A 14452-nucleotide genomic window follows, 5' to 3' on the forward strand; every position below is an offset into this window, starting at 1 on the left:
GAACACAGTCTTTGCTGACAACTGCACCTCACCTCCCAACATAATATCGCCTACTTTGGTCTTTTCCACAGGTTCCATAATACCCTGCCATGAAATAGCACACTCATCTTTTATGGCCATGGCATCCCATCCATGCGAATTCAGTTTGCCCACCACGTGCTCACACAGTTACATTTCAGCACTCCTTCATCCATATAGCACGATTGAAATGATCTGTCCATTTTTATCACTACTGCAACTGACAACTATTTCAACTCGCTTTTTACCACCTATTTGTTATAAACTAATCAACATATTCAAACACTATCTATATGCCCACCCCTCATGTAATGCCCATGTTGTGCCTTTGAGGTATAGTAAAGAAACAAATACAAGCTACATTTCAAACTTCTTATTGCACTATCACAGCACGAAAAATGTAATCACTTTTACTTATTGCACTGCTGGTGTGGTTCTGCTGGAGCACTATCGCCAGCGACAGGTCAAGAATACAATGGCAAATGCTTTGGAGGGGAACATATGATTATGCACTTCTGAATCACTTTATGTGGGGCTGAACTCGCAAAGCTATTTGTTCATCAGTGGTTTTGGCAGTTGGTTTGAGTTTCCTCTTGTGAACAATTGTAGTGAAAGTTTTTTTGAATGGTGCCCCTGATTCACCTCCTCTGCTTTGCCCATGACCATGTTCACCTCACTCAAGTGCTGTTGTGTCACAAGCTCTGTGTAGTGACTGTTTGTAACACTATGCTGAACAGGGATGTTACAACTAGGTACACTATACAAGATTGCAATGAGGTAGTAAACTGCGCTAGTTGGAGTGGATGTATACTTAAAGTTAGCATGAAAAATAATGGCAACACAATGAGAATGGCACGGGAAGTGTGCTTTTTAACAACTGAAGTTTAATTATAGGAACACACAAAAGGCAAACACACTTCAATGTGCATGCCATTAAGTTACATCATGGAACTAAATTAACTAGCAGCTGCATCTCACTATCTAGCAAAGAGAAGATTGAGGTTCCCAATTATTGTGCTGCCTCTGTATAAATATGAAAATTGAGTTCCTGCAGATTTTCATCTTCATGGTTCTTTCTAATTTCAGTTCACTTGAACAAAGGCTTGCAACTATAACTGTTACTATGTGCCGAGAGCAGCGAGGTAGACATTCCCTTTAATGTATTGTGCTGACTTAGATGCTCATTTACACAGTTGGCAGTCTTCCCAAAGTGAACTTGTAGAAGCTTTCCTTATGCAAAGGGGCCTGTTAACGTTCTATCTGCTTGTTGATCATAGGATGCAGCTGCTTGCTTATTTCTTCCATAATCTGACTCGATGCCACATACGTTCAGCTAGTGTTTTCCTTTTGTGTGTTATTCTATTAAGCTTCAGCTTGAAGATTGCTCACGCTGTTACCTTCTCTTGGTGTTGCATTTGTTTTCCATGCTGATTTTTATCGTGCGCACAGAATTAGACTAGGTGCACTATTTCCATGGAGTGCAGTAGTATGGCAAATGGTGTCAGCAACTTATATGCAAGTGGCTGCTACTTCGTTCTTGACCTGTGACGAAGTGTAGGCTTAAAAGGGACACTAAAGAGAAACATTGTTTTATCTATATTAATGAAGTAGTAATTTAGCAAACCTAAAAAAAGGTTTGCTTACCATAAGCAGAGGCCCGGTAAGCGAGGAAAGGTATACAAACAAAATATGGGTAGCAACATCACATTGATGTTCCTGCCCTGGCTCACCACAGTGTCAAAGATTTTGGTAGTGTCTGGTCGAGGCTAGTTATTTTGTCCTTTATGATTCAGAAGAGCCAGAAACTGAACTGACAAGGCAAAAAAATGCAACTTTAACATGGATGAAGACAAAGTATACAAAAGTCCACCCAGCTCGCCCATATATCTCTTCTTTGGAAAACTGAGCTTAGCAAGTTTCAATAACTTTTACTGCGCCACAATGACTCAAATATGAGAAAAATATTTTGAAATCTGACATCTCACTGGCATACCAGCTCCGAGGTTTCCGTGCAGTATTAGAAAAACTGAATATTTACTTTTTTTTCTCATCTACTAACAAAACTATTGCTGCAAAATTAGTGAAAATTAAATATTTAATTCATTGGGTCTAAACTGACAGTGTTTCTCTTTAGTGTCCCTTAAGAGGAAGCTTTAGCTCGGGTGCTCCTATCTAAATTGTAAAAGGAGAATTAGTTTTCCTCGGCAACCACTGCACCAAATTTGACGAGGTTTGTTGCATTAAAAAAAAAACTTAAGCTCGATTGACTGTTGGTTTCGAATTTTTTAGTTAGGTCGTGAATGTTTTATTAAAAACTGGCAAAAATAAAAAAAAATGTCAAAAAAATACACTATCAAGTTTACAACTCTAACTCAGCAACAAAATATGATAATACAATTATGTGAATTGCATCTAATAGTACATCTAAAGCGGACAAAATTGATATGTTACACATGAATATAAAAAAATTAGCAATGTGGAAATACAGCTTATGCAGAACCCTTGTAACCAACATAACAAATTCACATATGTAAAATCACACATCCAATTTGTCCGCTTTGAATGATCTAATGGATGCTGTTTACAGAAATGCGATATCTGTTCTTGATGCAGAGCAATGAATTTGTAAACTTCGTGCTTCTACATTATTCAAATGGTCAAATACTTGAAAATCGTTTTAACAAAATTCAAGCCCTAAATCGAAATTCCACTTCCAACAGTCACTATAATTTAGCTTTCTCTTTCAAATGCAATAAATTTAATTAAAATCGGTCCAGGGGTTATATTATGAAAACATTTTTTTCGTTTTACATGTATTTGAATTGGCTGCATCGGAGTTGGGCCCGAGCTAAAGCGTCCTCTTAAGCAAAGTAGTTTTATTCATCTTCTGGTCTGTCTTCAAAGATGCCAGTGTTCGGGTCTGGTTTCCGCACAATCAGGTCAGGGAACACCCCACGACTATAAGATAAAACTACATTCAGCAATTCTTGTCGTAGGTAGGACTGCATATGTTTCGGGGTTTCATTCATTGCTTCCTCCAGTGACAGTAGAAAGTACCCTGTAGATGTTAATGGCTTAAATGCTGATAAAGCGGTCTTCACAGCTGCAAGCTGGGCATCAACTACCTCCAACTCTGTGGTTCCTCTTTTCCTTTTAATACCTTGCCTCTGTGGCCGGGGGGCTGGAGTTCCAGAGGGTCCAGGCGTCTCGGGAGGGCATTCTGGAAAGTTGTAAATATCCTCAAACAAAGGTTGTGTGGAATGCCCGTCATCCGCGGTCTTTTTCCCTTGCTTGTTTTCTGGCTGGTCATGGCCGTCTGGCTCGCGGTCGCCTTCTGGTTCTTCTGGCTGGAAGTCACTGGCTGGTGTGCCAACCTCGAATAGTTCATGCACCTCCACTTCCTCGTGCATATTGCTGTGGCTCCTGCAGAATTTGCATTTATTAAAAATTTATTTAAGAAAGTGTCTCTGCTTGAAAGCATGCAGTGTGACTCAATGGTTCTTACTGGCGTGGCTCCATCAAGTCTGGCATGAATCGCATTCGCTCCATGTAGGGCCATTGTCGTGATTTGGATTTGGAGCCAGATCCACTCCTTGTCTCGTCCTTAAGTTCCTTAATTTTTCTTCGTTATGTGGCCTTCAAATTTCGCCACCGGCTTTGGATCTCGTCCAGTGTAACTAAGAATTGTACATAACAGAAAAAGGAGAAAAAATGCTTGTTTGGCAAGGCTGAACATTACAAAGCAGCGTAATGTGTAACACATATTTTCTAGATTTAGTTTTTATGCTTTACAATTCACCAATAATTGCAACTTGTGAAAATATAAATACCAATGCCTAGTGATGACTGGCCACTGATAACCATGCATGAAAATTCTACTGCACATTCATGACTTCTGCGGAGAAAGTAACTTTTAAAATAATCATTACATTGTGTGGCACTTCACTTGCGTTCCACCACACCCTATGAGCCCTACTTGATTAATGCCTCAGTCATGCTGCCATGTAATTACACTGTGTGGCACTTCACTTGCATTCCGCCACACCCTATGAGCCCTACTTGATTAATGCCTCAGTCATGCTGCCATGTAATTGTGAACAAATACTGATGTCAGAAGAAGGTTGCTACACGTTTTGTGAAGCTATGCTATGTCCTAGATTAAAGCGCTACTGTATGATTACATGAGTTCTGCAAGCAACAATAAACGAAGCGCATTGGCCATCTGTTTCTTCTTATTGGATTACGGAACAATAGACCTGATACACTAATAACTGTGCATGTGCTGTTATACTAGTTTTGTATGAGGGGGTGCACCAATTGTATTAAACTGTACCACAACAAAAATCCCATTGCAAACAATAATAGCCTATAAGGTTATTGGCAATGAATAGCCTATGAGCCTTGAGATTTACAGTTGGACGCAACAAATGTTCGACAATCGCAAATTATATTGAAATGCACACACACAATCGCAATTCACTTCAATAACTTGCCCATCATTTCACTAGGTGCAATCTCTTGCACACTGTATGTATATATATATATATATATATATATATATATATATATATATATGGGAGACCAATTGCAATGCATGCTCACTGACCTGGAGAGGCAAAGCAGAAGGGTGGGTCTGAAAATTAATCTGCAGAAAACTAAAGTACTGTTTAACAGTCTCGGAAGAGAACAGCAGTTTACGATAGGTAGCGAAACACTGGAAGTGGTAAGGGAATACATCTACTTAGGGCAGGTAGTGACCACGGATCCGGATCATGAGACTGAAATAACCAGAAGAATAAGAATGGGTTGGGGTGCGTTTGGCAGGCATTCTCAAATCATGAACAGTAGGTTGCCACTATCCCTCAAAAGGAAAGTGTACAACAGCTGTGTGTTACCAGTACTCACATATGGGGCAGAAACCTGGAGGCTTACGAAAAGGGTTCTGCTGAAATTGAGAACGACGCAACGAGCTATGGAAAGAAGAATGATGGGTGTAACGTTAAGGGATAAGAAAAGAGCAGATTGGGTGAGGCAACAAACGCGGGTAAACGACATCTTAGTTGAAATCAAGAAAAAGAAATGGGCATGGGCCGGACATGTAATGAGGAGGGAAGATAACCGATGGTCACTAAGAGCTACGGACTGGATTCCAAGAGAAGGGAAGCGTAGCAGGGGGCGGCAGAAAGTTAGGTGGGCAGATGACATTAAGACGTTTGCAGGGACAACATGGCCACAATTAGTACATGACCGGGGTAGTTGGAGAAGTATGGGAGAGGCCTTTGCCCTGCAGTGGGCGTAACTAGGCTGATGATGATGATGATATGCTAGAAAAATTTGGATCAAGTATGTGCCAGTTGAAAACAAATAAGTAAATCTTTAGGCAGTTTTCTAACTTGACAGAAAATTTATATGCTCTCACTACAAATATATCTCATTTTGGAACTGAAATTATAGTTATGCTATTGCTATAGTTCCTAACTATTTTGTTTGCACTAATCCAGTGACTTCCATTTGGGACTTATTGACAGGCGAACAACCAGGCTAACCTCTGCAGCTCATCAATAAAGCTTGTTACTCTCTCCTGTCGACATATCGAGCCTTATCAAGACCACGTGTAATTTAGATTGTGGCGTTAGAGATGGCATTATACTCCAACAAAAACATTAGTTGCAGTAACAGGCTACAATCATGTATAATAGCAGAAGCATTTATCTGTAGAACTCCTAACATCAAGCACTGTGTCACACTGTATAGGCATTAGTATATACTACTTACATCCTTTGTCCCATCTAACATTAGTCAAGCTGTCCAAAAAAAAAAAAGGCTGCGCAAGGTACAATTATAAAACATATGTATGGTGTTCAGTCGCCAGAGGTGTAACTGTCTGACACCATAGGTCGCGAGATTGTACCTTGCAGCATGTTTTGTAAACATTTTTTTTTTCATTGAACAACTTGGCTAACGTTAGTTGGGACACCCTTTAGACTAATATGTCAGGAATGCTATTGGACAGTCAGGAAATAAATGAACAACTGTACTTTTGTAGCAACTTCTATCAGACTAATAAATGCATCGGATATTTTAAAAATTTACATATAATAATCTGCATTGGAAATTGCCACAATTGCCGCAGACAAAATTTACTCGAACGAAAGTTTCTAAATCACACACTAGGAGGTCAATGTGTATGTTGAGCTATCTGACATATATTTATCTGGAGGGCCTTAATATTTAAACTTGGCTTGAATATCAGAATAAATTCATTTCTTGCAAACTTTGGAGGCATTTTTCTAAAAAGATATGTATTTATTAATAACTTCAAATTATTTTTTGCAGACACTACAGTAACAGGCAAAAAGGGAGAAAAATTATGGTAGCTGAAAAAAAAAACAGTTTAAGCAAAGTTCTAAAAATGCAACTTCTATTGCTTTTTTACTTAGGCAAATAAACACGGAAAATTCTCAAATGCATTAAATTATGACGTCATATGAAACAAGGATGCAAACAAAATGATTTGAAAAAAAAATTGTTATTGCACCTAGTTTGAAACCTGAGTAAAAAAAAAATGTACCTCTAACCAAATTTTCTTACTTTGCAGAAATTTCAAACAGCGCTCACGTGGAAAAAAAAAATTGATCAAGATATTTTGGTAAAATCATGTTCACACAAAAGCCATGTAGGCCAATTTTTTTCAAGAAAATCAATAATGATCACTTTTGGGTCTGGGACGTTTCGCGGAAATCACCCCAATATTAAAAAAAAAATTTAAAAAGAAAGAGAACGCGGTTTTTTAGTGTCGCGCGTGCGTTACCTGGCTGTTCCCTAAGTTAAAGTTGGAGACGTAATGTGCACACCTAAATATGTTTTCACGCCACAAAGATAAGAACATTTATATATACGTACCTCCAGGATCGACGACTTCAAGCGCTGCCTTGATTTCTTCCCACAAGGAAGTCCTATTCGCGGTTTTTCTGTAATCTACGAGTGAGAAGTCCCACAAAAGCGGGCGCTTTGCCACTTCCTCTATCAGCAACTCGTTGTAAGACGCACGCGACATTGTTGAACGGAGGCGCTGAGACGAAGATCTGAAGCAGACGACTCTCTGTGACAGACGACTCGCTGGTGCGCAAATTGTTCACGTGATGCGGTACAAAAGCCGTAGTAGTTTCGCACGTGATGTGCGCAAAAGTATATGCAGAATTGAACCTTGGACATTCCATTCTTGCTCTTAATTCTTGCATATTTTTTTTTTGTATTTACAACGCTTCTCAATTATGCCACTGTCTTTAGGTTCTTGCTTTTTTTTTGTAATTGCGCAACTGAGCCCTAGCTATTACAGTATTGTTGCCATGGCGACCAACGACGCTACGTGCACTTTCAGCTTCGAGAGAGAGTATGTTTGGGGGCTGCTTAAAAAGAAAACAAACAAGAACACCAACACGAACTGTACGGGAGGGGCGGAAGGAGGGATAAGCCACGACGTTCCCACGCAGCAGAAAACGTAACCCTGCAAAGCTTAAAGAACTGGAAAGCTAGGTAAAGCGCTGCGCCATTCTCAAGGTTGAACGGTGCGACTCTCACTAATTTACGTGACGTGGAACGCGAAGCCCGAAGGGAGACGCGCGCAAGGGGCGGCACACAGACTGGAGGTCAAACAGCGAAGTGGGAAAATAAAAGACGTCAAAATGTTCTCTGCTTTCTTTTCTTTTCTTTTGAAATAAACATATACAGCATGATACTGTTGTCGGCAATGACTACCCCTCTTCAATTGGTTTATAATGCAGAGCAAATATAGCCTTATTGCCTTATGTTCAATTCTTGCCTTACGCTATCATGAAACGCAACAATTAATATATGTAGCAGCACTAAGAATAAAAGTCCCTATCGAAAAGTACTCATTGTAACAAAATTCGCAACAACCTACTCGGATGCTAATTTAATTAACAAGCGGGCAGACAAAAGACCCTTCGCTCGACTCGCAGCTCTGCTTGGAGGGAAAAAAGGAAAACAAAGCTTTAATGGAAACTGCAAATGTGCGCGCTGTTGTCATGTGTGTATACTGCAGGGTGTCAGCAAACACTTTCAAAATTTTTTTTTAGAGATTGTGTGTGGCAGGTAGCACAATTCTAGTCCATGAGCTAGTCTACTCGAAGAGGCAGACATTACTTGCAAAAAAATTTGAAATGCATACATTGGACTAATTAAAAAAATTAATTACAATAAGTTTTAACGAATGACATCGCACATATTGAAATTTACTCATTTTAGGGGGTGAGACTGCAAGGCACACACACACACACATACATATATATATATATATATATATATGTGTGTGTGTGTGTGTGTGTGTGTGACAGCATTTACGAGATATACGCCGTTAAACTTGCGGTAAAAATACACTGTCGTTCCGTTTACTTTCTTAAGAGCGTAGTTTTATGCATTTGTCCGCACAGTTCGAGAATTACTACCTCGAGGTCGAAACTGGTGTCATCCTGAGAATTTGTTCCCAGTGGATCCGCGTTGCGAACTCCCCGGCTAGAATTTGTAAACTGCAATATGTACCATAATTTAATTAGTTAAAATATAGTTAGCTAACTTTCATTAATTAGTCCATTATGCGTTTCATTTCTTTTGTGCAAGGGATATGCGTCCGCCTCCTTCAAGTAGACCAGCACAGTTTTTCATGTTAGCAAACTTTCTCTGCTTCCCTAATTGTCCCACCTCTCCCGTTGACCTTCAGCCTTCGACGCCCTTTCTGTACGTCGCAGCCCCGCACCCCCGTCGCGTCCTTCCAACCCCCCCTCCGGAACCGACAGTGCGTCGGTGCATCGCACTTCTCAACCTTCTAGCTGTTGCAGTTGCACAGCGTTGTTATTTTCCTAGCACTCTTGCTGTCTCTTTGCCTTAAATTTTTTTTCTCCTGCGGCCTTTTTCTAGCTTCGCCCTTCCCTGCAGAGAATTCTCTGCTTTCAAACAAGAACTCTCTCTCTCTCTCTTCGTATACATAGCAACATCGGCTATGCTCCCGCGAGGGCTGCAGAAAATATGGTCAACCTTTCCTTTTCCCCTAGAACCACATCTCTCTCTCTCTCCCCGCACCTATATTTTGCCACCCGCAACACACACTTTAGTTGAAAATCAACGCTGTCATCTGCTTCTCTCTTCGTGAGCTTGCCCATTCATTCCAATCGAGATGGCAGCCAACGCTATGGCTTTTATAGCACTTCTTCTACAGGAAGAGCGCGTATTGCTTGAGAGGAAAAAATTTCTACTGACGACGCTTTCGGCAAGGAGCACAAACAGGCAGGCCGACGTTGATGTGTTCAACGACGTAGACATGTCCCTGCATGGACCTAGCTCGCATCTCTTCCATTTCCTCCTACTGGAAATGACACTCCTTGAAAAAAAGAAGCTCTTGTTGCGACATGTCACGTCAAGACGCTGGTGGACACGGCCAATATGGGTGAACCAAAGGCAGGAGTCCGAGTTTCACACAGTGGTAAGTTGCTAGCGCTCTCTCAGTTTGCCAGAGTCTCAGTATGATGTCGCAATACTTTGGTTCGCTGCGTTGAAATAGCCAAAGGTCAATATTCATGTATACACATATCGTCTTGTCTTGTTTGTTTCATTCAGATGCCCTTGCTGATTTCCGGCGACCCAAAAATTTTAGGAAGTACTACAGGATGACACCAGAAAAATTCGAACAACTGCACGCTCTTTTGGAAGAATCCCTCACTAGGCTACACTTCATTCGAGAGCCAATCCCATCGCGGGCCAGACTCGCCATCACTATCAGGTATTTATGTGAACGAATATGAAATCCCGGCAGCAGCGGCCGCATTTCGATGCCGCGAAATTCTCAAATACCCGTTTACCGTGCATTGGAACCCAAAGTGGGCAAAACTAAGCCGGACTACGACAGGCCTTATAATCTCTGTGATTTTGGCAGGTAAAACCCCCGGAATGCAATTTTATGCGAGTGGATCTTATATTTGTTTTCATTCAGTATTTCTTAAGTAGGCATCTTAATTATGGCGCTACCATGTTAACTTACAAAATTCGTAGCTGCACTTGCCGTTGCGCCACAGTTGCTCCTTCTATAGGCACTAATTCGATCTGCAGCGTATATTATTGTCTCTAACTTGCAAATCATTGCTGCATTGGCTGTGACCTATATTATGTAGAGGTCCACCTGTGACTTCCTTCATATGATGTCGCAATACTTTGGTTCGCTGCGTTGAAACAGCCAAAGGTCAATATAACAAATTATCGGATATAACGAATTAAACCTTTTTCGTCGCCACTGGCATGTATACAACTATAACAAATCTTGTATATTAAGAACGTGTTTTTGTGTCAGGTGCGACTTCGTCATGTCGAGATTCACCTGTACCAGTACAGCATGCACTCTTTCACAACTCACTGTGTCGTTATGTTGCAATAAATAATACGAAAATTTCTTTTTAGGTATTTGGCCTCGGGGATGTTTATGCAAGATATTGCCTTGGAGTTCCGGGTGGGCATTTCCACCGTGTCCTCCATTGTGCACGCCACGTGCAGGCTCTTGTGGAGTACCCTGCAACCTGTATGCCTCAAGGTATGTATATTGCGCATGCAGTGGCCGTACATGTTTAGGCATAATAGGTGCATTTATAGATTATACATGCGGCTCAGTCAGTATTTGCAACATTAATTTTGAGGTTAAACTGAGTAGCCTCCTGTATTGCTAATTGACAGCTCTGCATAATGTGAGCCAGAGAAACAGCTTTCAAGTCAGCACATTTTTTCGATAATTTTTCAAGTCTTCCTTTTGCTGTAAATGAAGGCCCGGTACATCTAAACCTCAAGAAAAAAATTCTTAAGCCTCACAGAGCCCGCCTTAACTTGCTAGTAATTTTCGGCTTCGTTTCTGCTGTGTTGTGACGTATGACGGGGAAGCGCGGTCACCTAAATGGCATTGCGACGTTTGGGCACTCGCACCGGCTACTCGGTTGTCCGCTATGTTGCTACGCTGCACTGTCGTAGTGTCCCCTTCCCACGTGACCACGCACTTTGTCAGGCCATCGCAACAATCACGGGGAAACTAAATCTAAAGTGGTTATCGAAAAGGAATTAGTAGAACCCCGTTGATGCATTTTTCAAAGGACCCCGTGAAAATGTAACAGTGAGGAACGTCCCAAATCGCCACATCCACAAGAAACAGCTCAGCGCTTATGTACGTTTAAACATCTACTATTTTCTGCGACTCTTGCTCCACCGCACAAGACGCCTGTATTGCAGCAAAGCTGACTTTAGAGCACCAGCAAAAATAATCGCACCGTGATTGGGAATGACGATCGCGAACTCTCAGGATTTCGTGCCTCCGAATTTGCCTCTGCACCGCTTAATTTGCGTTACCACCGCATTTATATACAGCATAAAACGCGACGTAAATGCCGGCAAAATGCAACAGCGAGTAACGTACGTATACCAACGCGTTTCCAAGGGCACTTCATTGTGACTGTTATTTTTCTACTACCTTCATTCGGAACGCTTAATGGAATTGTCCTAGTTCACCTAGCTGTCCTGTGTGCGCAATGTGCCCTCAGGAAAGCCCAATGCGCTCAGCAACCTCGCTGCTGACTCCAGCAATTAAGGCCAGCAACTAACATGCCGCACAGCAAACGACATTATCGATCCCAATATATAATGAACGATCTATTCTACATGTTCGTCGATCGTATGCATGTCCATATATTTCAGCTTTTTAATAAGGAAAGTGCGTTTTATGTTCTATCGGGGACACAATTGCCCAGGCGACGCGCGCGACATCGCTGCATGTCTGCCGGGATCAGTCGCGCTATGGTCTGCGCTAGAGGTCGCCCGACAGTGTGGGCCACTAATGGGCCACGTATGCGCTTTCCTGCGATTTCGAGCGCAGACGGTGGCGCGGCTGATCCCGGCAGACAGCGATGCAATTCGGCCGACGGTCGCGCGCGTCGCCTGGGCAATTGTGTCCCCGATAGAACGCTCGATCGGTTGGGTTTTAATACCTTACCCATGTGCCTTGTGTCATGTACTGCTTTCCACAATTGTTCCGAAATTCCTCAGGTACCAACAACTGAAACTTGGAGAAGCACTGCTGCAGGATGCAGTGAAAGATGCAACTTCCCCAATTGCCTTTGGCGCAGTTGACGGCAAACACGTGCAAATACAGGCCCCACCACACTCGCGCAGCCTGTATTACAACTACAAGGTATGCTATTGTCATTATTGGCTGTTTAATTATGATCATTATATATGCATGCTATTATTATAATGGATATGGTATATCTGCATGATGTGCGCTCATGATGCAGACCTGTTAAATAGCGACACTACGCCCAGTACAATGTGTTCTTTATCCTTTGTCTTTCTACTAATGACTGACACATGTGATTGTTAATTAATTACTGACGCTGTCATTCTAGTTTTATTTTGCTTGAGTAATGTTCACTGTCTATACAGTTTATTTTGGTAGTGATGGCCAGTGCTACAAATAACAACCTCTGGGCACATATAGCAAACTCATCAAATAATGCGAATACATAAATAGCTTACAGTCTATGTACAATTAGGTGTTTACATTGTGGCGCATTATCTTTACAGGGCACTTATTCTATAGTGCTGATGGCCGTGGCTGACAGCAACTTGAAGTTTGTTGCTGTCGATGTCGGTGCATATGGCAGGCAGAGTGATGGAGGCACACTGAGTGCTTCAAGATTTGGAAAGTGCCTTGAAAATGGCACCCTTGGCCTCCCTCCCATACAGGCTTTGCCCAACACAAGTACATTAGCTCCTCATGTTTTTGTGGGAGACGAGGCCTTCCAACTACGGCAAGACTTCTTGCGGCCTTATTCGGGGAGGCATCAGACTGAGGAGAAAAGGATATTTAACTATCGGCTCAGCAGGGCAAGGTAAATGTTCTAGGCAGTAGCTTTACACTGTAGTGAGAAAGATATAATGCAAGCTAACATGTTGTTTTTTCCATTTCAGGTGGTGTGTCGAGAACACGTTTGGCATCATGGTGTCAAGGTTTAGGGTATTTCGTCGTCCCATCAACCTACTACCTGAAAACGTCGACTACGTGGTGATGGCCTGCTGTGTCCTCCATAATTTTCTGCGAGAGGATCCGGTCTACCAATCCCGCAGCCACGAGGACGAGGCAACCAGTGGCCAGCAGCATGCAAATGGTGGTCAAGCGATGTTTCCCTTGCAGCCACCTGTAGGCCACAACTACAGCAGGTCTGCAGCTAGCGTAAGGGACATGTTCTGTGAATATCTTATGAGCCCACAGGGTGCTATCCCGTGGCAGCGAGCATATGCTGGGCTACGAACATGAACGCCTTTCTGCTAGAGAACAAGACAATCATAAGGTGCACTAACAACTTAAAATTTGTGGAATATGCCGAGTAAATGCTGGCTGACAAGCAATAAACCGAACAGGAAACGCATCCATCTCTAATGGAGGCCATGCTGACACAAGGTTCTCCCAGCATTTTTAGGTCTACAGCTTTCATAATTCCTGTAAGCACCTAGCTTCTTCCTCTACAATACAATCTTAGAAGTCTCCACATCTGAGCGCGCATGGTAGAGGAAGAAGCTAGCATTCTGTGTACATCTGGTGATCAGCTGCCTAGAGAAATTGTGGAAGCTGTAGATCTAAAAATGCTGTGAGAATCTTGTGTCAACATGGCCTCTGTTAGAGATGGATGCGTTTCCTGTCGGGAAACACACATTAGTTCTTGCTTTTTTGTGTGTGTTCGGTTTATTGCTCGTCACTAAGTATTTACTCAGCTTGTTCATTAAATTTTTGGTTGTTTGATCATCTCGGTTTTCTTGTTCATCTTATGTGTTGTCTGGTGCTGTTTGCAGCCACGCTATTCTTGATTATTTTAGGCCACAAGTCACTGTGATTGCATTTATGATGGTTATGTGTCATCACCATCATCATCACCTTTTTTATGTCCACTGCAGGATGAAGACCTCTCCCTGCGATCTCCATTTACCCCTGTCCTGTGTCAACTGACTCAAATTAGCGCCCGCAAGTTTCCTAATTTCATTGCCCCACCTAGTCTTCTGCCATCCTCGAGTGTGCCTCCCATTCTGTAACCCTAATGGTCCATCGGTTAATTATCTAGCCTCCGTATTACATGACCTGCCCAGCCCCATTTTTTTTTCTTTTAATGTCAATTAGAATATCGGCTACACTCGTTTGCTCTCTGATACAAACCGCTCTGTTTCTGTCTCTTAACGTTATACCTAGCATTCTTCGTTCCATCACTCTTTGCACGGTCCTTAACTCATTCTCAAGCATCTTTATCAGGCTCCAAGTTTCTGCCCCATATGTCAGCACCGGTAGAATGCATTGATTGTACACCTTGCTTTTGAATGATAGTGGAAAGCTTCCAGTCAG

The 14452-nt window shown here is 42.1% G+C and overlaps 1 protein-coding gene across 1 annotated transcript; it reads left to right on the forward strand.

The window, feature by feature from the left end:
• The first annotated feature begins 12639 nt into the window (after positions 1-12639).
• On the forward strand, positions 12640-13432 carry LOC126543239 (uncharacterized). The gene is made up of 2 exons (XM_050172370.2): positions 12640-12953; positions 13033-13432. The coding sequence occupies exons 1-2, from the start codon at positions 12667-12669 to the stop codon at positions 13376-13378; spliced, it is 633 nt and encodes a 210-aa protein (XP_050028327.1). The 5' UTR covers positions 12640-12666; the 3' UTR covers positions 13379-13432.
• Positions 13433-14452: the final 1020 nt, after the last annotated feature.

Source organism: Dermacentor andersoni, chromosome 6, assembly GCF_023375885.2.
Source record: "Dermacentor andersoni chromosome 6, qqDerAnde1_hic_scaffold, whole genome shotgun sequence".
In the NCBI taxonomy this organism is placed as follows: domain Eukaryota; kingdom Metazoa; phylum Arthropoda; class Arachnida; order Ixodida; family Ixodidae; genus Dermacentor; species Dermacentor andersoni.

Excerpts from the sequence above, each read along its gene's own strand:
- LOC126543239 (XM_050172370.2), top strand. The coding sequence starts at position 12,667 with ATGGCCGTGGCTGACAGCAACTTGAAGTTTGTTGCTGTCGATGTCGGT. Across the intron at positions 12,954-13,032 it reads TATCGGCTCAGCAGGGCAAG|GTGGTGTGTCGAGAACACGT; the intron begins GTAAATGTTCTA and ends TTTCCATTTCAG.